The 25,994-nt window shown below is 39.3% G+C and overlaps 1 protein-coding gene and 1 long non-coding RNA gene across 8 annotated transcripts in view; one reads left to right on the forward strand and one right to left on the reverse strand.

Moving 5' to 3' along the window:
• Positions 1-2,068: 2,068 nt before the first annotated feature.
• Positions 2,069-25,868, forward strand: HACD2 (3-hydroxyacyl-CoA dehydratase 2). Of its 4 annotated transcripts, XR_012623763.1 has the most exons (8): positions 2,069-2,240; positions 8,455-8,572; positions 8,928-8,946; positions 13,345-13,433; positions 19,413-19,534; positions 20,186-20,364; positions 22,080-22,261; positions 25,650-25,868. XR_012623763.1 is itself a non-coding variant. In XM_074828724.1 (7 exons), the coding sequence occupies exons 1-7, from the start codon at positions 2,110-2,112 to the stop codon at positions 22,160-22,162; spliced, it is 741 nt and encodes a 246-aa protein (XP_074684825.1). In that variant the 5' UTR covers positions 2,069-2,109; the 3' UTR covers positions 22,163-25,868. The 4 variants fall into 4 exon arrangements, 3 of the variants coding, with proteins under 3 accessions (XP_074684825.1, XP_074684827.1, XP_074684826.1); XM_074828724.1 differs by having other exon boundaries at positions 22,080-25,868; XM_074828726.1 differs by lacking the exon at positions 20,186-20,364 and having other exon boundaries at positions 22,091-22,261.
• The window catches only part of LOC141925127 (uncharacterized), a 30,120-nt gene continuing 7,818 nt past the window's right edge, over positions 3,693-25,994 (reverse strand). The window contains exons 3-5 of one of the 4 annotated variants that reach the window (XR_012623765.1): positions 18,833-18,934; positions 13,511-13,563; positions 5,048-5,950 (exon numbers count right to left, since the gene is read on the reverse strand). This is a non-coding gene — a long non-coding RNA (uncharacterized LOC141925127). Of the gene's footprint in view, positions 4,679-5,047; positions 5,951-6,416; positions 6,646-13,112; positions 13,401-13,510; positions 13,564-18,832; positions 18,935-25,994 lie in introns of those variants that run through there. The other 3 variants (XR_012623764.1, XR_012623766.1, XR_012623767.1) reach the window with 3 other exon arrangements.

Raw genomic sequence — 25,994 nt, forward strand, 5'->3', positions numbered from 1 at the left:
TCTTCTAACATGCAGTCCAAGACACCGTGGACCACGCAGGACCATGCAGAAACTCCCTAAAGCAAAGATTGTGAGACATCCTGCTTGTAACAACACGTTTCTTGAGCAAACCTTCAGCCCTCAAAGCAGTCATCTTCACAACATGTGGTCTACTGTCTTGTGAATGTACCCGACTTTATTCGTTGACTGCTGGTTTCCATTCAGGTAGGCACATGTAGAAAGCGGTAAAAGGTCCGGCTCTGATGGCCTGCTCTGTGGGTACATGTGCTGGGTATCAAAACCCACAGACACAATATTGGTGTTCCTGCACAGATTTTCCCTTCCTGTCCCTCCTTTACTAGTCCTTCCGTGTCCCACAGGCTACAAACTGCCTATTTTTCTCTTTCCCCAAGGATATAACTAGCTTACCATCCCCCTGTTGCCGCCTAGTAACATCCCTTCTGGTCTGCAGGAAACAATTACCTCCTCTTCGAAAATTATGTGATACATATGCAATTCAACTCAAAGCAATTGACTCCAACCTGTATTTGACCTTGAATTTTTTGTTTTCTTTGAAGAATAGAATTCTATTTCCACTGAAGAGGGGTATTTTATGTACTTGAAATCCTGTCTCATTTTGCCAGCCATCGTAATTGGTGTAATAAAAGGTATTACATCATCCTATAAACCTTGTCTTGCTTGTATAATGTTTGCAGAAAGCCACTGTTGGGCTGTGGTAGGGTTGAAACAATCCTCAAAAGCAGAGGTTATGCAGGACGTTGGTACTGCCCAAGATGGACCTTGCATTTCTTTTGTATAAAATTCAGTCTTCTCGAGAGACATGGAAAATTTGGGACTGGCTGCTGTTTTTCACTACTCAGATTTCTGGATTTGCAGAAACTTACATTTACTAAGTTACAAGCCTGCCCAACCACACAAGCATCCTGCACATGTTTCTGGTTGATGAAGAGACCTTTGCTAATTGCATGCGTGGCATGCAAAGATGTCTGTATCATTTTTTGTTTGTTCACAAGGAAGACAGCACAGGACTTCATAGCTCTCTCGTCTGTAGTGAATGTCAGGCTTTGAAAATGTAGAAAAATTCTCTGGTTGCATACATGAATAATGCATGATGTGTTTCTCTAAAATTTCTTGGAATATTTATTGGAACATTGCACTAAAACATTGCTGTTTGAAAACATTTTCCTAAGTCATCTTTGAATTTTGAGCCTTATTGACTGCAAGAGATGTGCACGTAACGCCATTAATTTATTAGGTCACACAAGTACATGAAAGCAGGACTTGCTGGGATTGGGGAGGGAGACTTGTACTGTTATTCTGCGCTGCTCATAAAGGAACTGCACTGTAACCAGCATGAAAAATAAACTGAGAATTATTTCTGGAAGTCGAGAGGTAACTCCGCAGAATATTTACAACTTCTGTTGGGGGGAAAAAAAAAAAAATCATCCTTTCATTGTAACTCTTTGGCAAGGTAGTTCTAGTTTTATCTCCCCTAAAGAGGCTGCTTGAATTCGTGTTGCTATGAAAGTAATGCTATCCAGGCTTCTGCTGTTGTATAAAACTTCAGCGGAAAATGAGTTACAGCTCTGGCTACACGCTCTTCAGCAGCTTATTAAAGTGATGAAAACCTACTAAATATTCCTAAAATAACCTTACCTTGACATTAACGCTATTAATTTCCCTAGGGAAATGAGAGACCTATATCTTCCTGCAGGAGCGAGACGGCAGAAGGGCGTTTTTAACCTGTTTTAAAAAACGATGGAAAAGGTCGTTTATCACCGGGCAGGGCAGGGCCCGGCCCAGCCTCGCCGCGGGGGGACCACTCAGTGACACTTCCCAAGAACCGGCCACCGCTGTCGGTTCGCGTTTCCGAGCTCTCCTCCGCGGGCACCCGAGGGTCTGGCTGAGACCCGGGACGGCGGGAGGACGCGTCACCCACCCCAAGGGGCCGGCAGCCCCTTCCCGCTCCGGGCGCTGCCAGGCAAGAGGCCCCACGGCTGCGCAGAGCGCCCTGCCCGCCTCCAAGATGGCGGCGGCCGCGGCAGCACCGGGGGAGGCCCCGCCCCACCGCACGCTGAAAGCGGGCGGAGGCCGCGGGAACGCCGCAACATGGCGGCGTCTGGCAGCGGTAGCAGCCGGGCGGATAACGGCTACGGCAGCCAGCAGCCGCGGCGGAGGAAGGGCCCGGGCGCCCTGGCCACGGCCTACCTCGTTATCTACAACGTGGTGATGACGGCGGGGTAAGGAGGCGTGTGGGGGCCGCCGGGCGCGGCTGCTCGTGGGGCGCCTCCCTGGCCGGGGCGCGTCGCCCGCCGGCGCCCGGGCTCCCCTCGGCGCCCCGCGGCCCCTCAGCGCCCTGACCGCCTTCCCGGGGCAGGGGCCGCCGCCGTCCCTCCGGCCGCCGCCGCCTTCTTCCGCAGCGGGGAAACTTTCCCCGCGCCGGCTGCCGGGCGCGGCCGGGCGCCGCGGGGCCGCCGCCTCTTACGGCCCCTCTGCCTGCGGCGGCGGGTCGGACTCCCCCCCCCCCCCCCCCCCCCCGGTTCCGTGGCGCTCGGCGGAGCCCGTCCCGTCGGAGGCGGTGCCCGAGCGGCCGCGGGTGGGAGCCTGCGAGCGCGGGGGGCTCCGCTCGGACGGGCTGCAGCCGCGTGTGCGTGCGGGTCTGGCTGCTAGGGCTGGGCTGGGCTGGGCTGGGAGCCTCTCAGCGGCGCGGGGAGCCGGGCTGGGCACACGCGGGAGGGCTCTGCTGTCTCTGCGCCCCTTCCCCCGCCGGTCCCCGTCCTGCCCTCGCGTCGGGTGGGGACGCGCTGCTTTCCCCCTGTCCCTCGTGCTAGCGGTGGTCACGCCTCACGCTTCCCGTAACGCTGAAAAACAACCAAAACCCAGCCGCTTCTGGTGCTGGAGCGGGACTGCGTGTAAACGTCCGGCTGCTTTGCTTGGTGTCTCGTTTCCCAGCGCAGACAGCTCGGGTCCGGGGCGCTCCCCGAGCCAGGCCCCGGCGGGCAGCAGCTCCTGGGCGAGAGCCCCGCAGCCGCCTGGCCTCTTCCATGCGCCCCTTCCAGAAGGAGCCAAGTGGAGCAGCACAAGGGCATGTTCTCTGGGAACTGCTGTGTTCTGTAGTTGACACCTTAATTTGCTCTGCAACTATTTTCTCACCCAGGTGATCGTGTAGATCGCTGTTCTCACCACGTCTGTGGTGTGGACTCCAGCACTTTTCAGTAGAGAGGTGAACTTAAACACGGGGAATTTATCCATTGCGGTGGTGAAGAAGGCAAAGCTGTTATCCTTTAGAGCCCTGTGAGGTTTCCTTGTAAACCCTTCAGCTGCTGCCTACTTGGGGTGAAGTTGAAAGCTGCTGCTAGGCCTGCCTGATACTCTGCTCTTGCCCTGTGTAGCAGAATGGAGACCTGGGCTGGTTGGTGCGTGCTCGGGTGTGTTCTTAGGTGCTATAATAAAAATAGCAACAGCTGGGGTCTTTCAAGATGAAGGAGACTTTTTTTTCTTGTTTCTTTTTTCTCTAAGATACTGTAGAGTCCTGTTGGAATCCAGATAAAAATAAACCCATCTTTTGAAAGATTGAGGCTATTTGGGTGGGAGGAGAAAAAAAGCCTTGAAAATGGATCCTGAATGAGCCTGTTTTCCACTAGATAAATCCTTGGCGGGTGAGGAGTCAGGCAAACAGACTAGTCTCACTATTTTGGGGGAAGATTAGTATAGAATTGATATAGATACGATTTATTTCAATAAGGCAATTGGACATGATGATTCTTGTCTTTGCTGGTGACAGCTGGTGCTATTTCATCTCATAAGATAGTTACACTTATGTGGAGCAAAGGTATCTGGCAGGGGAGAGCTCAGTTTTTGTAAGGTGCTTGTTACACCCATTACCCAATAGGCGTGTTACCGTGAAATGGAACTGCTAAGCAGATTTATGGCTCCATAGGATATTTGCAGGGTATCTCACTCAGAGGGGAATGGTAATTACGCACCAGTTGGATAAAAATAAGTGTCTTCATTTCAGAAATACATAATCACATGAGCAATACAACAGTACAAGGTAGTCAGGAGGTCTCCAGATTTGTTGTGATGTCACTGCACAATGTTAAGAAGTTAACCTCTCTGAGCTCTTCTTAGAAGTAAAAGCATTTGCCTGCTCGGTGAGCTGCTCATAATTAATTCACTTATGTTTATAAAAGATCTGAGAGAGAAAGTGTGTATAAATGGAAAGTTTCTGTAAAGGTCCTGGACTTTTTATCATAGTAGGTAAGTTCCTGAGCATATAAAATTTCTATTTCTGCAGAAGAAAAAATTAAAACAAATCCAAGTGTTAGAAACTCAGAAATAAATAGCATAAATCTGTATTTAGCTTCCCGTTGGCACATAAATCTTGATCATGATGTTACCTGTTTTCCTGATTTATACCAAACTTCCTAGAAAATTCCAGTCTTGGATTGGATGTCCCTTATGGTGCTTTAACATGAGCTGCATTTTTCTGGGCACGTTTGCAATTAGATGACTTCTGCAATTTGGAGAGCAACCACAGGAGTCCTGTGATCAGGGTTCGTAGCTCTGCGTGGTCACTCACTGCCATTCTGTTGGGGTAGGTCACTGAGGGCTATGACTGATATTTTGTCTTCAAATTGATGAGGATTTTGCGATTCCCCTGGACGCTGCTAGAATTCTACAATATACAACGTTGAGTTTAGGAAAAAACCTCAGTTATTGTCTTCTTTTTAGAAGACTTCATAATAAAGTAGTTTTTAGGAGTTGGTTGGCAGAAGCTCAGTGCTTCATATGAGAAGATTGATACGTAGCTGGTGGCAGTAATTAGTTAGTCCTCCTGTCAAAGTGCTCAGACAGCAAAGAGAATTGTGAAAACACCAAAAATTTGAAGGTAGCCAGATGATAAAGTGATGCGGTAAAAGCACATGGGATTTTTAAAAATTAAGTGGGTTTTCTGGTTTTGTTTTACAAAAAAGTGGCTTTTAAACTGAAGCACACAACAGCTTTGTTGTGCAATAAGCAGGTAGTAAATGTTTTAAAATCATAGTTGCCTTAGCTATTAGCTTTATTTAAAATGGATCAGGTAACAATTGAAAAATATCAGCATAATTATTGTATTTACTTTGCATTTATCTTTACTTACCTAAAGAAAACATATTGATTCTGAAAAATAATAGATCTTATTTCCAATTTTATCCCATAGTGCATGTAGGATATGGATTCCTAGTAATACAATGGCTTTTGGAAGAGCAAAACAGTAGAAAAAGTATATATGTATACAGAAAAAGTATATATACACTTAATGTGTATATACATGTATAAGTGTATATTCACCATTTGGTTCATATGTTTTGGGTGCTTTCTTTCAGAAAAGGGACCAAGATGATGTAACAGGGAATAACCAGTCCTGCAGTTGGTTGTCGGCTGTACTTGCTCAGGTTTTTTTGATCATGGTTCAAAGTGTTAAGCTGTAGAAAGAATGCATCTTTCTTTTGCATTCAGTCAAGCTGTTATTTTCCTGTCACAGCGTGAAGTCATGTAGTCATGCCTGACCTGGCATAGGAAGCTCATTCTGGAGGCATAGATGCAGCATAGAAATTATTTCCAAAAAAACGTGGTTGACTGAAATCACTGAAGAATGGGGGGATGGGGGGGGAAGGTCATGCTGTTAGTCGAGTGTAAATGTTTGATAAGCTGCTTTAAAATGCGATTATGTTTCTTATTTTTAGTCAAGTGCTGTAACTGACTAGTACTTCTGAGTAGAAGTAGCTGATGGTGGTATAAACAATTAATTTCAAAAAATTCACTCAACTAGATAGATCTTAATGTAACAGCTTTTGAATTCTCAAGGATTCGTGTTACCAGTGTTGAGCAAAGAATGTTCTGGGTTATGCGTTCCATTGTCCACGTCTTCGGTGACAGGTTGTTGAGAGTCAAAGTACGCTTCTCCCTTTTCAGGCACAAATGATGCAGAACCTCAGTAAACTTTGCATAAGAAAACGCCTTTTTATAATTTGTAGGAGAAAGGGAATTAAATTAAGGACCTGAGCATGAAGCTTGCTTATCAAGTCTGAGCAGTTGATAGTAAAAATTTTAAATTGTGTGTATGCAGTATTCATTTTCCTTAGTTTGGATTCATCAGAGTGTAAGAGTTTAGCTTTGAAGTTTACATGCATGGCAGTGGTAACTTAATGAAATGTAGCTCCAGCTGGTATATCAGGTAGACTTTAGTGTCTGGGTCAGAGAAAGCTGGAAAAACTTGCAGCTTGGCTTCCATGTGACAGTGCTGCCTCTTGCTGCCCTTTTAAACTTCACACCAAGTTGATCTTGCCTGCTTTCGCCTACTCCTATTCCATTTTCTCTAGTCATAGAGGGTGAAAGTTAACTATTTAAGAATCACAGAAGCAGGACAGAGGTACTAAGACCTTCAACACAAACTGGGCACAGCTTTTAATTTTGTACAGATTAATACTTTGATCTGTACTAAATGCTTTTTGAAGGACAGTAAATGGAATGGGAAGTAGAGTCTTTCCAGAGTCAGTGATCCGGCCGGGAGGGTGGAGATGATCAAGGGGCTGGAGCTGCTCTGGGAGCCACGTGCTTCACCAGTGGCTCGGTTCAGGTGAGAATGGTATCTTGTGCAACCTAGGAAATTGCTCAATTCAGCAAAGTTTCTCAACAAGCACAGAAGATTAGGAAAAATAGAGAAACTTGTCAGATATGAACAGGATAGTGTTAACTTGCTCTGATTTACTATTCTGAAGAAGCAGCAGTCAGTGTTGCAAGGGAGAGTCATTAATACTATAGTGTTTATTCTACACTGAAGTCCAAATACAAAATTAATCTGATTCTTTGTAAACAGCAATTACTTGGCAAATGTTTGTCTTTTGGTTTCACAAGACAGCTTTAACTGCTGAAGAAAGGGGCTTGTTTCTCATTCCCTATTTCTCCTCCCCACTTTTACTGCTTTTCTTTGGCCTTTTCTTCTCATCTTCTCAGAAGTTCAGGCAGAAATGAGATAGCTTTTTTTTTTTCAATTTCACTAACAAATGTTATGAACACAAACTTGGATCCCAGAGTTACTTACCGAAAAACCTGAACTTCGCAGTATATTTCAAACAATTATTACATTTGGGACAATATTTGTATGTACTTCCTAATACCTAAGCTAATGCAGTAAGCATCTAATATGCTGTAAATTAAGGGGATTTCTTCATCTTCCCTGTTACAAAACCACAGCTGCAGATTTTTTTTTCCCCGAAGGGTGAAAAGGTACTGATTGCATAGTTAGGGGATTTTCTACAGGCACTTTCACTGAGGTGCACCATTGTTAGCAGAGACACTTGGTGACTGTTAGCACAAGCTTTGTAATGGCACTTCTGGGTTTGGAGGGAGGTGGAGGTAAAGTAGGGTGCTATTAGGAGTAGCTGAGGGCAAGGCAGCCAGCGTGGGCCTGTCAGTGGAAAAGTTTGGGAGCCACTGATAAGGATTCCAACTTCTCATTGACCAACCCCTTCTCCCCATGTTTGCCACAAGCAATTGGAAACTAAAGCTAACTATAGATGCTAATTTCAAATGAAGAAGTGTTTGACCAGGGTGTACCCCCCTTAGTTTTGTGTCTTGCCCTAGACTTCACTGAAGAATTTTGAGGTTGTGGGCAAACACAGATTATGGACAGCTGTGGTAGTGAAAGATGTTACTGCATCAGTCAGGGCTGGAGGAAGAAATTTTAGGTTTGCTTCCTAAATTACCTGAGGGGAAAATCAGCAGGGGTAACAGATCACATTGATTATAGTATAATTGCAGTTATATAGGCACTACTTACAGGCCTACATATATTTGTTGCTTATAAAGGAAAGCTGGGACAGGAATGACGTTTGCTGCCTTCAGGGCTTTAAGCAGGCTCAGTTTTCTTGCAGTTACTTATCCATAACTGTTTCACATGAAATATATGCTAGCAATTAAGCTGGATGGTCTATCATAAAGTCTAAAAGTTTACTTTGCACTGAGACATTAAAGTGAATGCCTTCTGAATCCTAATCGTTTGTCATACTACTTTAAGTTATGGTATGGTAAGAGATCTTTGACTAGCAGTAAATGGTTTTCTGCTTAAACTAAACAAAATGTGATGCCAATCTTATTTAAAATGTCATGAATACCTTCCATAACTAAATTAAATACAACTCACTGAAAAATAAACTTAGACATTAAAGATACTGGTATCAGGTTGGTGCTAAAAGATGTTTAAAAAAATGCATGATCTTTAACTTTGCTAAATTTGCTGAGAATCCAGATATTTAATGTTTTTAGTGTTGCAGAGGGTAGGCAAAAGGTATCTTTCAGGACAGTTATATGCCTGTTGCTTTCTCAGGTATCTAAAGAGGGATTAAGGATTTCTTTGTATTTATGCTCTGCTTAATGTCTCCTTATCTTAGACTTTTTTCTCTCTTTCAGATGGCTTGTTATTGCAGTTGGTCTAGTTCGAGCATACCTGGCTAAAGGTAGCTACCATAGCCTTTACTATTCAATAGAAAAGCCCCTGAAATTCTTCCAGACTGGAGCTTTGCTTGAGGTAGGTATAACTGTCTTCCCTAGCACAACTAATATTTGCGTGAGTGTTTTGTTTAGGAGAAATAAGGCAGCCTTTGTTGAACAGTGCTTTCTTGGTACCTGTTTTTTCATTAGCATTTATAGAGTGATTTGAAGGTAAACATAAGAAATAAGCCTCTCACAAATGTTGAATTTTTATTTTAGCAAGTGGTGAGGGAGCTTACTGTCTGCTATTTAGCTTGGGCAGCAGAGCTAAATTTTAAGCTTAATCTTTGAAATACAGATATTGAATCTTAAGCTCATGTGATAGAACTAAATGTGTTTCAGAATTGCTTCATTTAAAATGGTAGTGATTTGAATTTTTCTTTTTGTTCTAGATTCTGCACTGTGCATTTGGTAAGCTTGCAAATTTTCAGTTTTATTATTTTTATAGAAGACTGAAGTTTTAGCACTACATTAGCATGAAAAATGTTATGGTCTGTGAATTGCCAGATTTAATTCTTGCATAACAAACTAATTTTTGCTTGAAGTACATTCCAATTTTTTACTAAATAATTTGACAAGTTAAATCACAAAAAGGAAAATAGTGTCACAGGTGTTCAATGACTTGACATTCTGTTTTTATCTAGATCCTTCCAATGATACAAATCTTAGAGCAGTTTATAAATGTTATATAGTAGATCATTACTCTCAATCTCTACATCCTATAATCTTCTGTACCAAGCTGTCTTTTCTCCGAAAAAATATTTCTAGCTGGAAGTAATTTAAAAATCCAATAAAAATAACACTTCAATCACTAGAACTTTGCCCACATCCATAGAGCATAAGTACATGTTGTAAAATTAGGAAGGGTTGACCACTCTTTAACCCCACTTCGGCTGTGCTTTAATGGAGCTGTTTGGGAGAGTAAGAATTACACAAGACTTAACAATTCTTGCTAGCTGGTACTGTGAGGCTTGTTTGTTAGCTTGATAGCAGGAGTTCAATTATGTATACGTGGCCTAGGGTCAATAGCAGTGTTGTGGTTCAGTCAACCTGAAGAGCCTCATGTCTGAGTGACAGGACTGCATCTTGTCTGGTTTGTTAGTTGTCATGAGCAGTGAACATTTGGATGTTTTGTTCATAGAATAGATGATGTGTCACAATCTCTGCAAGATCAAAGCCAATATGCTATAAAAGGGAGCAGTGCCTGTCTGCATAAATATGCTTAACTGATTTTTCTAAACAACCAGTCTTCACAGAGTCAGTCTTATGTCAGGTAGTTGATCTTGTAATTTTAAATATAAGTGTTTGAGCCCCTATCTGAATGTTTGCTAGCCACTTTTAAAGAGTAAGATGGCATTAAGGTTCCTAAAGCTGCAGCTACAAACTTGCTGTTTGCCACATGTTGTACAAACAATCTACATACTGGAGGGTGTATTAGATTGTAGGTCCATATTGAATTCCTGTTTGAAAGATTTTTTTTTGAATAACCAAATGTGGTAGTTGGAAAACTTTAAAATTGTACACATAAATTGGTCAGCAGAGGGCAGTCTAATTCTGTATTTGATAAAGTAGTTCTGACCTTTTGGAATAATTCAGTTACTCTGAAAATGTTATCTTCTAAAGGGCAGTTTGTAGACTGTGCACAGATCATCCCAAGAAATGAATGATCATATTCCTCAAATTAATGTAAACTATATGTATCATGTAGTTGCCTCTGCTGCCAAGGCAGTCCTTCCAATACTGTTTTAAATCTCAATTACTGTTTTTTTACCAGAATAAACCATACTTATTTTTTAAAAATTTGTTAAAAATTAGTAATGTGAAATTTTTGAAGTCTTATCTAACAAGTAGCAAGAGGGACAAGTTAAATGTCAGAACACTGGGCAAAATACTTGCAGATAAAATGCCATTTTACTGTCCTAAATCTATAATGCTCTCCTGTTTTCTTAAGCTAAACTTGTGTGCAGATGCCAATGTTTACTAGTACTAAATCTAAGAAAGAGTGTAAAAAATTTCCTTTGATTATTTTTTCTTCACACTTTATATGTCCATACACATCAGTGAATAGCAGGAGAGTTTCCTGCATTTCACCTTCCAGGCTGGTGCAGAACAGCAAACAAGATGACTGTACCAGCCTGTCTTTAGCTAATAATTCTGGCTCAGCTGATTTGAGGTGTGGATCCATTTAGCCCATGTTATCCATGGTTGCACAATTTAATATTAGTGAAGAGAGTCATTAGTGGAATGTTGTAACATTTTATACCATTATAATTCTATCTTTTTGTCTTTTTGCTTTCCCTAACAAAGTTTTTTTACAAAAAACCCATTTATTTTATTATAACTGCCCATGGATTATTTTTTTTTCTGTTAATGGAAGCATTTGTCAGCTAAATAAAGTGAGGGGTTTTTGTACAGCTGGATACACTGCTGCTGTCTACTGTAGTCCTTCTGACTCTGGTAAAAGTTTCTATGCAAGGAGAAACAGGAAGTTTGCAGATTCCTTTGCCCCTGCTAAACTAATTGCTGTAACTAGAGCTGTAATTCTCTGTCAATAGAGGAGTTTGTCTGTGACAGATGGCTGTGTGTATCAGCATAACTTTTCTCTCCACATCTTTTCAGTAGAATCTGAAATGTTAGCATCTGTGAGGCAAGTTCTTCAAAATAGGAAGATTGATGGGGGAATGTCTCTATCAAGCATGGTTGAGAACAGAACTTTGGCATGTGGCAAAGATTTAAAAAAAAAAAAAAAGGTGAAGAGCTCTGTATGAAGAGAGGAGGTAACATAGCCCAGAGACCAAGAGGAGAGACTGAAAGATGGGCAAATGCAAAGTGAACATGCAATTCCTTGACTTGTGTAGCAGACAGAACCCAAGTGTGTGAATGGCATTGATAGCATGGAAGAGCTTCTGCCTGGAGGAACTTGGTATGGAAAGAGGTGATAGGAGCCACCGAATTGAGAAGCGATAGTAGTACAGGGAGTTTGTGAAGGGGGATGGAGAAAAGCAGGGAGGCTTTGGTGAGTACAGGCCCAACCTACAGAATCGCTACAGTGCCAGCGATCCTACCATAGCGATGCTTACCAGTAACCCTCTGGTAAGCCAAAGTCATCACTGGTTGACCTTGCTTTAATCTGCTTAGGAGGGATATGAGGGCTCCACCTGTAAGCTATGCATCCAGCCTCTTCTCAGTTGGGAACTCCCTGGGAGAGAGGTAGCACTTGGGAGTTGGAGGATTTCCAGCTGGAGGTGGGAGGCTTAGTCCATGATCTGGAAGAGGTCTGGGCATGGCTTGCTTGCTGCTTGGTTCTGGACCTGAGCCCTCTGTCAAGCACTCCTCTAGCACGTGTGGTGTTGTATAAGTGGTGACAGATGTTTTTAAAAATACCAAGTTTAGAATTGACTGTCAGGTACCTTTTCAGTGCAATGAGTAAATAATTAGAAGCAAGTAAAGTTTACATAAATTGTAGCTGGTGAGTCACTTATTTTGATCTCCTGTTTTTGGCATAGATTGGCATTGTCTTGGCTATAATGAAAAACCTTGTTCTAACTTGAGATAATCTTGGATGGCTCCTACACAGTCGTTTTGGCTTATTTATAGATTCCTTTGCAAGAACATTAGGTTATCTTGCTTCGGAAGGGATGATCTAAATTGCAGAAAAGGTCTGTTATATCTTAGGAGTGAGCCTTTAATGAGTACAGATCATGGGGTTTTATAGCACCCCCTTTTGTGTTGTCTGAGTAACAGACAACAATTCTGCCCTGAGGTTTTACAACAGAAATTAGATTACAAACAATATGTGATGAAACTGAAAAGGGATGTGTTTGTATGATTTTTTTCCTTCTTTTTACTTTGAAAGAAGTCTAACAATGACTGTGTAACTGAAAATAATTCTAGTGAAACTTGCTTTTGGCTTTTCTTTCTTCCTCTTCCACTTTCCAATTTGGTCTTTACGTATTTCTGAGGCTGTTATGTTGCTTGCTGTGATGTGCATTAGTTTTAGAATCACTTTTTATTGTATTTTAGGAGCTGCAACTGCTCTTGCATTTGTCTTCATCATTCTATTGGAAGAAAATAAAACTTTGTGCTGTGAAGTTGAGAAATTTTGCGTAATTTGCAGTCTGAAAGTATTCCTGCTCTGTCAGACCCGGGTGTGTAGGATTCTTTTAGTGGCAGTTTAATCAGCATCTCAGAACTTGCTTAGAAGAACCAGTGAAATCTTGTTTCTTTGAGAAAATCTTAAAATTGCTTCTTACCTACCAATGCATCAGCTATTCCTTTGGTTATGTTTTGTATTTTTAAAAAGTTGTATTCCCAGGAAGGAATTATAAACTGTATCTATCAGAATATGGGCTAGATCAGTGTTTCTTCAAAGTAGTTACACTTCTTGCTTGCTGTTTTTTTGGGATATACTGTGCAAAACATCTTTATTGTTTTTACCTTTTAAATCACTGTAATGAAGAGTATCTTGGATATTTTAATCAAACAGGGTTTAGTTGAAAGACTGTATCCCAAAAGCTATTTGATAGAAGTTATTTCATCATATTGAGCTGACTTGTGTATTAAGGAATGTGCTGTGATTGCAAAAAGACCATTTACTTTTATTTGCATTTTGATGCACAAAATCTTGACAGGGGATTGCATTGCATTAGGCTGTGTAGACACACCACAGGACAGACTTCATACTCTCAAATTAAAAAAAATTAAATGCTTTCCTTCCAAAAAATTTCAAATAACTGGACTGGCCTAGCTGTGTTTTATTTCCCCACCCCAACAGTCAGGAATATTTACTAATTGCAAAATATCTTCCAGGCATTGTTCCCTCTTCTGTTGTTCTGACTGCTTTCCAAGTGATGTCAAGGGTCTTCCTGACGTGGGCAGTAACACATAGTGTAAAAGAGGTAAGTTAAGCTATAAAATAGATAGAAAAACTAATGACCCATGCTGAAAAGCAGGTGTTGATCACTGTGTTATTTACCTTAAAATGACTTCTGTTTGTATCGCCACCTGTGAAATTGTTCATGTGAATTTCTGTGGATCAAAAGAAATAAAAATAAATCTGACATCATCTTTTCTTGATGATCACATAGACTGAGGTCTGATTCTCACACTCTAAGACATCTAGCTCCTGAATAGATTTGCAGTCCTTACTGAAAGTTAAAGATGTTCCAGTGTGTAATATGGAACCCAGAATCTGGGACAGTGTTCCAGTATTGATCTCACTAATGCTGTAATTAATAGCAAAACCTCCTCACTGCCCCCCTCTTTCATACACAATTTGCTTTCTTTACTGTGGCATGTGGAAGCTCCCCCTCAACTGTGCACACCAATGCCTGGATGTTCTCCGTTATCACTCTCCAGGATAATCTTCCCTCTGTCCTTCATTCATTTTTCTTACATTCAAGCGTAGGTGGGTTTTGGGGCCTGCATGTTTTTTCTCATTACTTACCACACCAAATATTGCTGTACTTCACACAAATCTCTGCAGAATGTTTTGGAAGCAATCTTATTTAAAAATTATTCCTGACAGCTATTTAAAAATCTAAACACACTTTAATTGATACAGATCATACTGACTGACTCCTTTGTGTCATCTGAATACCTTGGAGTAGCCCAGATACCTCATCTGTGCTGTTACTTTAGCCAACGAATCTTACTGGGTTTCTTCTCATTAAAGAAGGAAATTAGTCTTGATGCCAGTGTCAGCAGGGTTGTCTTAAATAAGTGATGGTCATCTAGTGTCATTATATGCATAAGATCTTTTGTGACTTGATATGGAGAATGTCTTAAGGAGCTTGCCTCATTACCAAGTCTTCAGGGAAGCTGCTTCCTCTTCCTTACTGCAAACCTGTTATCAGAGTGTCCATCCACATCTAGGGTAACATAAATCACTGTAGTAATTAACAGCTCTTTCTGATATTATGATGCTTGTTCATGTGGAGCTTTAGTTTCAAGGTATTTAAAGTGGAGGAATGTTATTTTTCTCAATAAACTCAAAATCTTGTAGATACTTATATTCTGGATTTCACTTTTGATGCAAATATGTACGCCAGTCACTGTTAATTCATTAGAGATAAATACTAGATTTTGAACAAAAAAAAGATGTAATCCCAAGACATTAGGTTTTAGACACATGTATAAAATATTTTAAAAGAAAAATGCCTGTAGTTTTGCTTGTTACCTGTGTAATGTTGGAGTATCTAGTGCTCCATAAAGAACAGAGATAATCTGCTTTTATGAATTGCCTCCTGGTTTTGAAGTAACCTAAATGTTAAAGGTTGGATTGCATGGATTAGAATTATTCCATCTGTTGTCTGTTAGACATCAAAGGAAAGCCTGTAAAATGATTGTGGGTTAGGTTTTTTGAAACTTATGCCCACATTCTCACCAAAGAAAATCAGCAAAATGGGAGAAAATGTGAGCAACAAGTCCAGCCTAACATTCAATTTTTAACAGGGATTTTTTTAACAAGGATTCTTTCAGCAATATGACATGTGGTTTTTTCCTCACATTTCTGTGGTCTTTTGGTTAAAGTCTTGTGAGAGATTGTATTATGTGTTACCTTTTTGAATGTCTTAGAAAGTGGGCATAAGAATGGTAAGGATGAGGAATCCTGTGATGAGTTTTTCACCTGTGACTTAGAGCAAATAAATCAAATGAAGAGGCTGTATTCTGACCCCTCCCCTTCCCCCCAACCAGAGAGCATGCAGCCTCCTCTGGGGAGATGTATTGAAAGTGTCACAAGTGTTCTACTTTTTCTAAAGGGCTGTCTGCACAAGTGAGCTCCATGGTGAAGTCCAGGATTAAATTCTCACACAGCTTTATGGAACTTGTAAGCTATGCAGTTGCATGATGAGGTTCTTGTAAAATAAAATGCAGTTTTCCTCTTTAACTCTTTGAGTGAGACTTGTTCAGTATCTTGCTTTTCCAGACTGTTTTCATATATAATATAAAAGAAGAAACATCTGTATTGCATCCCTCCTTTCTGTCAGAATACACTTCTAGATATGTGATGTGATTTGAAGCATGCTTCTTGCCACTAACATGTTTGTGCTTTTTGTTGAATTTAGTGCTGATGTGTTGTTAAATTCAATATGAAAGTATTTATAATAAATGTTAAAGCATGGCAAATGTTAAAGCATTGCATACTTCTTTGGGTAGCAATGAGATTCCCCTTACCTCCACTGTATGAGCAGCTGTTAGCTTAGTGGAGGAGGGCCTGGCATGTAATACAGTACTTGTAATTGTTTTGTCATTACATCGGAAAGGAATTGATATGGTGAATTGTCCTGTTTCTCCTACAAAGGAGGGAAGAGAATGAACAGACTGGCGTGAAGTGCTAGAAAGTAGAGGCATAGGAGAACAGAAGGTGTCCTTCAATTCAAAGTTGTCTTTTTGAATTTGTGTGAACAGTGAGATCATTTGGTGACATCATGACAGACCTTCGTAGAGTTCTGATAGATAATTCCGCACTCAGTTCTGATGGGCAATTTAAAAATGGTGTCAGCAGTGATTAATGCTTATCCAGTTGGGTTTGGTTACAGATAAGTTGCAAATAAATATAGTATCTATTTAGAGGAGCCCTTCTAGAACAGTTAGTCGGAAGGGGTGGTGTGAAGATATGTACAGCATATTGAGCTGGTAATTAAGACTCTAGTATCTGCAGTTGTGAATTGACATCTTCAATCAGTGGTAAAGCATACTAAAAGAGGGAAGAGCATCTTAATTTATGATATTTAAGACTTAAGTTGTAGTAAAAGAAGTCCACACTGGAAAGTTCAGAATTCTAAATTGGCAAGTTGAAAAGCCTAATTCATCACTGCTTTACATCTGTGAAAATTTTGAATAATACTGTATAACACAAATGTCTGTCAGGCCCTTTGTGCCTACTGTGAAGTTTCCACTATTTTTTTCCTTTAATTAACGTAGCAGAGAACCAGCGCTCTGGAGGGAGATGTGCTGTTTTATCATTATGGTTGCATAGTGCTGCTGGTTTTACTCTTCTGCACTGGATTGCTTAATTACGTGTTTAGCTGAAGTTTTCTGCAAATAATTTGTCAAACTGTTACTCTTAATGTGGAGAAATCTATAGAATTTCCCTTTTCATGCATAAGGAGAACAGTAAAAAACCTCTCAGGCTTTATTTTGTTAGTTCCCAGTTCTCATCTTTGCATCTTAAAAGGCTGTGTATTCTCTTCTATCTTAACAAACATCTGATATTCATAGTAATGAAGATAAGCTAAAATATATTCAGCACCCTCCTTGATGATAAATTGATTTGAAACACATGTCAAAAAGTTATGCCCGTGGTATGATTGACCCTTATTAAGGCAGTTGGACAAATAAGTTGTGAAGTGTAAAATGTGCTTTGACTTTGCCTAACATCTCCTTCAAAGACTGGCATGAAAAAGTAGAGGAGGAGAAATTGAGTTCTGAGGCAGCATTGTCTTAATGGTTTATTAAGGGTCTACTGTTTATTGGCTGTACTGTCCCCCTTATCCTCAACTTGGAAGAGGAACAATACAAATGCAACATTAGCAGTGCCTAAATGAATAAGACTCTTGAGTGACTGTTCTGTAAATCAGTTCCCAGGGGTTTGATAATGTGCATCTCAGACATCTTTATTTGAAATATTGAAAAATTGTCCTCAAAGAGATGTTCTAATAGTGATAGACTTCTGACAGATCTGTTAGTGTGTAAGAAACATACTTTTTAATGATGAGCTGTGGAATGTAGTTAAAATATGATGATAAAACACAGAGTAGTCTTCTGTTCCTTACTGCACAGAATGTAACCATTTGAAAACTGCATAGGTCACTTTTATATGAAAACTACCACCAACTTCTAGTATTTCTTCAGTAAATAGGGACACAAGCTATAAAGGCACAATCAGTGATTCATTAAGTGACCTTAACAGGGTGTTGTGTGTGTGTATGTCTTATAATGGTGTGAGCTGTTTTCATAACTTCTAAACACAGTTCTAATATTAGATGGGAAAGGCTACACCTGTGGAGGCAGTGTTACAGAACTCCTGTGGTAGAACTGGGTTGTAACTACCAGATGTTCTACTTCTACATGTATCATTCACTGTTAACCTCACAGTTTCTTGTCCTTGCTCATGTCCTTGGGTGCTACTTCAAGCTACAAATTTTTGTTTGTTGGTTTTATTGACTTCCTTAGTTAGGGAGAGAAGTGGGATTTCAGAGTGCAGGTGGACGTCTGTAACTCATAGGTTTAGATGAGCTCAGTAAGCTGCTACTCCTGGTTTGACCAGAAGATGCAGCTCTGGAGTGCTTGTGGAGCATGTTGTTCCTTGGGAACAGCATCATCTGTGACGTGCTGTTAACTTGCTAACCTTTCCAGGTTGAGAACGAAGTCGTGCTTATAAAGCAAACCCCAATCGGGATTAGGATTCTGTAGCAAAGTAAAAATAAATTTGGTCTCTTCTCTGAAAATCTTTGGATTTTGTTCTTTTATGATGATGTAAGGGAGACTAATACATAAGCAAATTATCAGGAGTTTCATGTGGAAAAATGACAAGGTGCATTTACTGTAAAATGCAATGAAAGTGACTTGAAATGCGATATGCAGCAGAATATAGATTAAAAGCAGCTCTTGCATTCCAGGATATCCCAGAATTTCTATATAAATCTTTCTGGGTTTTGTACTCTGTAACAGAAAGCTTTTTATGGGTAATCCTCATGAGTGTTTTATGCACAAATATATGATCAGTCCCCTCCTATTAAAATATTTCTGATTGCCCATATATTTTCTTGTTCCTTTTTTTGTTTGTACATGTACTCTGCCCAAGATGAATAGTGAGTACCACCCTCACCTACTGACTTCCTTTTCCCTTTTTTCAAGAGTTAGAGGAAAAAAGAAAATGTGGGCCCCTGTGGTTGAGCTTTTTGTTCCCACGGTCCACCAAATTTGGGCTCAAGGTACTCATACAGCTGAGAATTCTGAAGGGAAGGACTGCATAAAAATCATGTTTGCGCTCTCGAGGGTTTGTGGTGGGGGTATGTGACCCTATTTCATCACTGTTACTCCATTTGAAACTTAAACATCATAATTATGCCTTCAAATCTGATAATTCATGTAAAAATACATGCTTTTGAAAATTAACCTTCAAAATATGAAGGGAGTAAAAGCTGGTTCAGTGATGTGTGTCTGAAATAAAAGCTCTAAGAGGTGTAAAGCAGTGAAACAGAATAATGCCTTGAGCGTAACATTAGAGGAACCATGCTAGATACAATAAGCAGGAGCAATGAGCAGTGAAGCAGGTAGTTGTCAGGCTTACCTGAGGTGAGACAATCTGAGCTTCTGTTTCTTCTCTCCTCCCAATTTATGTCCTGGTGTTAGCTGTTTAGCTGCTGCTCAAAATTAGGACCCAGTTTCTCATCTGTAGGGAGAGGAAAACAGTGCTTCTACTCAGAAGTAGCATGGACTAGGGTCAGAATATAAAGTGTAAACCAGATACCAAGTTTTAGACTAATGTGTTAGCATTGTTTCTGCTTGCTGCACTAGGAAGCAATCATAGGACTGCAATAGAAGCTGGTACTGTATAGGAATGGGAAGAGTTACAAGTTCTCAGCATTTCAGGGATTTCTTGTGCTGACTTACCTTGCACAGAATGGGAGATCTTACTTTCCTGATCACCAAGCAGAGCTATTCTTAGGCAACTAGAAAAATATGGAGCGTGATAAGAAGGGTTTTTTACTGTTGTTACAAATGTTGCTTTTAAGCTCATTCTTGGAGTCTATTCTCTAAAATGATGCAGTAAAGCAACCCGTGGGAATTGATTTCTTTGAGCTTTTCTTGGATCTGGTGAGTAATTAGTAACACTTGAATTCATACTGAGCTTCTTTTCTTTCTTACAGGTACAAACTGAAGATAGCGTTCTGTTGTTTGTAGTGGCCTGGACAATCACTGAGATAATCCGTTATTCTTTTTATACATTTAGCTTGTTAAACCATCTCCCTTATCTCATCAAATGGGCCAGGTAGGTGGCATAATAGAAATCATAGCCTTAAAGCACTGATTTGACAGAGATAGTTATCTTGTAAAATCGCTGCAGTACAAAAAAATGAGATTCTACCTTGAGGTACCCTGTTTGTGAATGTGACTTCCTAGCTTCTTTCCAGCAGATTTATGGGGTAAAAACATTTATTACATTATAAACTGAAAGTAGTTTGTCAAAACTCAGTGCCATTTACAAAGTGATTGTGTTTGTCAGAAACTGACATTTAACAGTAAGTAAACTGACATTTAACAGTAACCCTTGAATGCAAGGGTTGTACTTCAAAGTCTGTAAACTCATTGATTAATATCAACTGTTTGGCCCCATTTTAAGTAATATTATGACATCTACCAGAGTTCAGAAATCAAAGCAACAAAGTGTGTGGGGGAGAATAGTTTTAAAGATAGTTTTTAGATTCTCAAAAGTAATCTTTAAATAATTCAAACCTATTGCTGATTTCAATACTTATCTTGCAATAATGTTCATACCTTGCCATGCTCTAATCAAATAAGAGCTAAGGGAAATAAATACTGAGTTGAGAATTTAAAATTTGAATATCCATAATAGCATTTAACAAGTACTTTGTCAAGTTTGTCATAACTTTTAATCCTTTCCATAACTGTTTTGTTCTAGGTACACTTTGTTTATAGTATTGTATCCAATGGGAGTTTCAGGCGAATTACTCACAATATATGCTGCATTACCCTTCGTCAGGCAGTCTGGCTTGTATTCCATTAGTTTACCTAACAAGTACAATTTTTCTTTTGACTACTATACATTCCTGATCCTGGTTATGATCTCTTACATTCCAAGTAAGTATGAGTTTGTTAGGTTTTTTTAATAATAAAAGCTGTAACAGGAAAAGCTAATAACTGTGGGATTAACATACATATAACTAGTTTTGCAAAATTAATTTTGAAAATTATCTAAAGAAAAAAGAGTTAAAACTGCAGGGATTGTTTTCTACCAACACCTGTAAAACAGTAATACATGTTTTATCTTACACTTGGAATATAAAGTAACTGTTGTACCTCTTAGCAAATGTTTACATCTTTTAGGAGAACAAAGTTCAAAACAACTTCTTAAAATTCAGTTCTTTATCAAGAAGATAAACACCATTGGTTTCGCATTAGTGGGTAGGGAACCATTTCTACTGAGTTAAGTTGAATTGACATAATCTCTGGTTGATGTTTCTATATATGGAATGGAGATTTGGCTTTGCTGCTTTGAAATGGGGAGTAGGAACACAGAAGCCTTTAGCAAATTTAAATGTGAAAATAAAGTCTAACATGCAGAATAATGTAGTGATGGTGTTGCTGCTGTTAGCTATCTCTGCAGCTGTCTTTATATGAACCTCGTTGTTTATGCCAAATGATAAACCATATTCAAAGGTTTAAATTTTAGTGGTGTGCCTGTCTCTATAACAAGCACTTACGCTTTCAGGGAACTATGTTGTAATTCTGACATCAAGGTTCCATAAGTTGTTTTTTTTTCTGGCTTTTATTAAAAAAAAAAAAAATCACTTTTCTTGCATTTGTTTCTCCTTGTCCCCCTCCAAAAATGGTGATGTTACTAACTCCAAGCAGCCATATTAATATCTTTTGTTTTAGTCAAAATAACTGCAAGTATTAATTACTTGCGCGGTAGCTAGATCACAGCTGACAGGCCATGTGGGAGGGAACCCCCATTGAACCCAAGTAACAATTTTAGTTCAGTTTCTCCATTAAAATTGCTGTCTCTTAAATGAGGTATTTTCTGTGATCTGTTATTTGCTGAATGTGTAACAGGAATGCAGTTCTTCTCTTTTATTTCCTGATTATTTTTTTAAATTCTTACTGTGAATTGATCTCTGAGAACCAGCTTCTTGGAGTCTTAGGTGCCTTTTTGTGTGAAGGTATTCTTGTGCTATTCCTGAGATACAAGGAATATTCCTGGTTCACAAAGGTTTAGCATCTCATGGCAATTTTAGTTTTTGTTGTTTACATATGTATGTTTTCCATCCTCTTTGCAGAAGTTGTTCTGCAAACATACTGTGTAATGTAGTCCTAGAAAATAGGAGGAGGAAAAGCTGTATGTGGAGGATAAAGAGAGAAGAGATGAAAGAGGCACCAATTTGTATAAAGTTCCTTAGATCCTGAAAAAGTGACACTAGAATTAAATTAAATCTGGAAATTTCATTCTTTTGGAAGGACATTTTCTTCCCTGCAATGTATTTTCTTTCTATTGTGTGTGTGCAGTTCAGCAAACTTTTGGCATCCTGCTTGTATATGCAGATTTAAATAAGGCATTTTGCATGTAATTAAAAATGTGATTGGTCTAGCAAAAATTAAATAGTACCTGAAGCCTAAGGACAATATCACTTATTCTCTCTAAAGAATAGAAGGAAATAGATGACTTGAGCAGAAAGCGGATAAGCGCGTTTTCTTTTAATAGAGAATTGGTGACCTTGAGCGTGTGACTGTGCATCTTACATTGACATGTAAGCCTCACTTCATACTTCATTTACTTAAGTCCGTTTTCTCTTCAGTCTTTCCTCAGCTGTATTTTCATATGCTACATCAGAGGCGAAAGGTACTCTCCCACACTGAAGAACACAAGAAGTCGGAGTAATTCCAACTCTTTTTCAGAACTTTTCAAACATCAAAATGCTGCAGATTTTCAATACCCAGCACATTTATAAAGAATATACCAAGATAAAATAAGTCAGAGGTAAAAGACCAATAATTTAGCAAGAATAACCAATAATTCTGATTTCACTGAAATTCCACAATGTAAAACATTGAAATAATTTTCAGCTTGCAGTGCTTCAGAAAACTTTTGAACTTTATATGGCTTGGCAGTTAGCCTTTTCATTTTCCTTAAATGATGTGCTAAATGGTTTTCATTTATTTCTAAATGCCTGGAGGTTGCAGTTCAAGTGATGAAGTTGTACCCACTAACTGCTTGAATTGGGATTATATTACTGATACCTTTTTTTAAGTGCTTGACTGCATGCCAGAAACTGTATGTATTGCTGTGAAAGCAAACAGTATGCTCTGGAATACTTTAGGATTTTGTCAGAGACTCCAGTGGAGAATGTAATCTGGGCAAAGTGGTGAATTTAGAAAGGTAAGTTGTGTATTTAAAAGGTGATGGGAACAAGAACAGGAAACCAATTATGGGAAATGAGGGGAATGTGGTTCTTTAGGAATTTAAACAGTAGGGTATCTGACCAGAGTGTGTTCTCTGAAGATCTTGTTTAAGCTGATTACTCAAATGCTAATGTTAATTCAGAGGCTATAATGCTTATCTGAAACATTAAAACTCCTCTAAGTACTGCATCCCTGGATACTTTTTAAAATATTTAAAAAGAATAAATAATACTAACTGTAATATTTCTAGTGATATCAGTAATGAATCTAAAGAATATAAGGAGGCAGGTCACCCAGGAATGGGTGCAGTTCTCCCTTTTTTACTTTAAATTATCATCTCTAATCACTGTCCACTATCTCAGTGGTACTCATCTTTGAGTGTTGAGGACTCTTTGATCTACTGTGGAATCATTTGAGGGCCTTGTTCCTCAGCGCAACTTTTCTGAAGTGACTAATGTGTATCACTCTGGCATATCCAAGCAGGCAGTTCCAGACACTCAGTTTCTGAAATGTTGCAAAGTCATAAGCTCCTTCTTTGAAAGCACATTATCTCATGTGTTACATGCTGCTTTTGCAGATTGGACAAGCCTTCCCTCATCTGCTCTTTTGAAAGAGCAGAAGACCACAGAAAGTTAAATTTTTCTAGGTGCTTCCTTTGGGTTCTCAGGCTAAGCCTTCCTTGGGAAGGTAAAACAGAAAATGAAAGAACTGAGAAAACCTTGTGGTGAGGCAGAAAGCACTAATGCTTTGTGAGCAGTGCCCCAAGTTATGAACAAACTGTTGATTGCGGGCAGGGAGTGGGGAATGGAGCAGGGAAATGAACAGGTACCCAAGTAAAGGCAAAAGGAAATGTGGGTTATGGCCTTTGCTCTGTTAGGAATCGATAGTCGAATAGTCCTATCTTTACCCAGTCAGAGCCGGTAGACAACACAAGGGCTTCTCAGGCTTCCCTCTTGTAACATTGTGATTTAGTGCATAAATGTGCACTACCATCGTACCGGCAATACTAGTCTGGTGCTGTGCCTGCCAGCACCTCCCCCTGGATGTGGCCCATATCTGTGTCCCAGTTACTTGTGCTTGATGCATCGGAGCTCTCCCTGAATGTAGCCAGTAAGTACTAAGGGCACAGGCTCTCTGTTCGGCCCCTTGGAGAGCTGGATTTACAATTGGTTTATGTTTGTCAGAGGTATATTTAAAAAAAAAAAAAAAACAACAAACAAACAAAAAACAAAACAAAAACCAAAACGTCCAACTTGGCATTTTTCAATAATTTCCTTTGGCTCTGTCAAAGTCTGATTGAATTTTCCTAGCGCTCGGTAACATGTGTAACACCTTTCCTGTTCAACACAAACAGGACTATTGTAAGCAGGGAGAGGGTAAGAGAGTATGATCTTTGTTTCTATTGTAAACCTTTTGGAGATGGTTATTGGCTCTAATAAAAAAACACTGTGGCTGTATACAATCTCAGATTGGTTTTGCATTCAAAGAAGCAACAATTTCAATTCACTTCTTTAGGTTATGTGGCACTTTGTTGTAGGGATCTGAGGAATGTTGCATTATACTGAACTGATTGTTCAAAAGTGTAAACTTCCACCTCTGAACAAAACATCTCCTTTTGCTTATATCTAGTATCAAAGGAGTTAGTGTCAGTATTTTTGAAGGATGTCGTCTAAAAGATCTAATTTCCCGATGTGCTCAGGTTACTGGATATTGTCAGTGCTCAGCTGCTGAACTTCTCTTGATATAATTTCTGTGCCCAAATAAAAGATTTGGTTTCAAATTTGTTGGTCCAATTTGGAGAAGAAAATGACTGTGTAATATTCCTATATGAAACAAACTCATAGCTCTGTTGATGAGAAAGATGATGAGATAGTACAGATCTGTATTAGATAGCACTGGCACTATGGAAAAGCAGAGAGCTGCTAGTAGGGAGAAAGCTTACTGAATAAGCTTTATTATGGAATATTTAATTGAAAATACTAATTTACCACACAAATGCAAATAAACTACAACCTTTTAAAAGAAAAGAGTTACTTTCTATTTTAAAAGAAAAACAAATTGCTTTGATAATAAAATCTTATCAGCAAAGTTGATAAAGTTATATTCTGAAGTATGAACATGCAGTTAGTATGTACAAGAATTCCAGCACTTCAGCTTGCAGTGCTTTTTCAAGTTTAGCTTCCATGGAAACACTGGAAGGTGATCTTGAGTAACAACTGTAGTGCAATGCCCTAACCCGGTTTGGGTTTTTCCCTAATACTGACTTTGGTCACACGTGTGGGTGTGTTCTCCTCAGAGCAGATTTCCCCTCGTGTCAGTGAAATTGTAATGTGCTTTATGTGAGGTTTATACTAGAAGCTTTGATTAGCACTTTGTCACAAACCTAGAGGGGTTTTTTTTACCCACAGACTATTTACTTGGCTTGCATGTTTTCTATCAGCATCACCAAACTTCTGCAGCAGACATGTTTTCTGCTTTGGTAGTCTTTGTGTTGCGTGCACTGGTTCAGTCGACAATACTTTCTGTTCTATCATGCCAGCTTTGTCCAAGTTAGTCATTACCCTCTAAAAGACCAAGGTTCTTACCAGTGTGTAGTTACAACTGGAATTGTAGAAATGTTCATATTGTAAATTAAGTAAAATGAAGGTTACAGTGCAGGCAAAATGTAATTTTTCACAATGTGATGTTTCTATCAAAGGTTTTTTTTATTATTTATCAGTAGAAGGGTTGGCATTTGTGTGGACCAATCTGCAGTGTCATTTTAAAACCTATCTTTCAGCTTAGAATTTTCATGAGTATACATCAAATCACACATTTTGATGTATATTTATGTCAGTGAAATTTGGGTGAAAACTATATACAGTCATTTTTGTATTTTTTTCTATGTTGTGAAGAATAAAATTGTAATTTTATAAGTCTGATTCACTAAGATTATTATAAGTTAAATGTATTTTTTGTATATTTAGGAATCTGGTATTACCTGGAGCTCTGAAAGATTAAGGATAGACTTTTTATGCATGGTTGGAAGATATTTCTACTTGATAATGCAGTGAAATGGTTTGTATGCTAAAATACTAGTCTGTGTTGTTGCCTTGTGAAATTGATTCTGTGCTCTCTGCCTGGATTTGGCCTACTGATCAGTGATACTAATTGCTATAATCCAAATAAAGTAATTCTGAACAAAATATGTTGTATTGTTACTGTTTAAGGAACAAAAGCAGGTACTTATAAATTTGAATTAGGGCTGTATTTTTATTCATTTGTATGTAATGTGTACCTTGCAATTTACAAGATTTTTTTGGTATACATAA

The sequence above is a fragment of the Strix aluco genome, chromosome 6 (genome assembly GCF_031877795.1).
Source record: "Strix aluco isolate bStrAlu1 chromosome 6, bStrAlu1.hap1, whole genome shotgun sequence".
Taxonomy (NCBI): Eukaryota; Metazoa; Chordata; class Aves; order Strigiformes; family Strigidae; genus Strix; species Strix aluco.

Excerpts from the sequence above, each read along its gene's own strand:
- HACD2 (XM_074828724.1), top strand. The coding sequence starts at position 2,110 with ATGGCGGCGTCTGGCAGCGGTAGCAGCCGGGCGGATAACGGCTACGGC. Across the intron at positions 2,241-8,454 it reads AACGTGGTGATGACGGCGGG|ATGGCTTGTTATTGCAGTTG; the intron begins GTAAGGAGGCGT and ends TCTCTCTTTCAG. Across the intron at positions 20,365-22,079 it reads TATGATCTCTTACATTCCAA|TCTTTCCTCAGCTGTATTTT; the intron begins GTAAGTATGAGT and ends TTTTCTCTTCAG.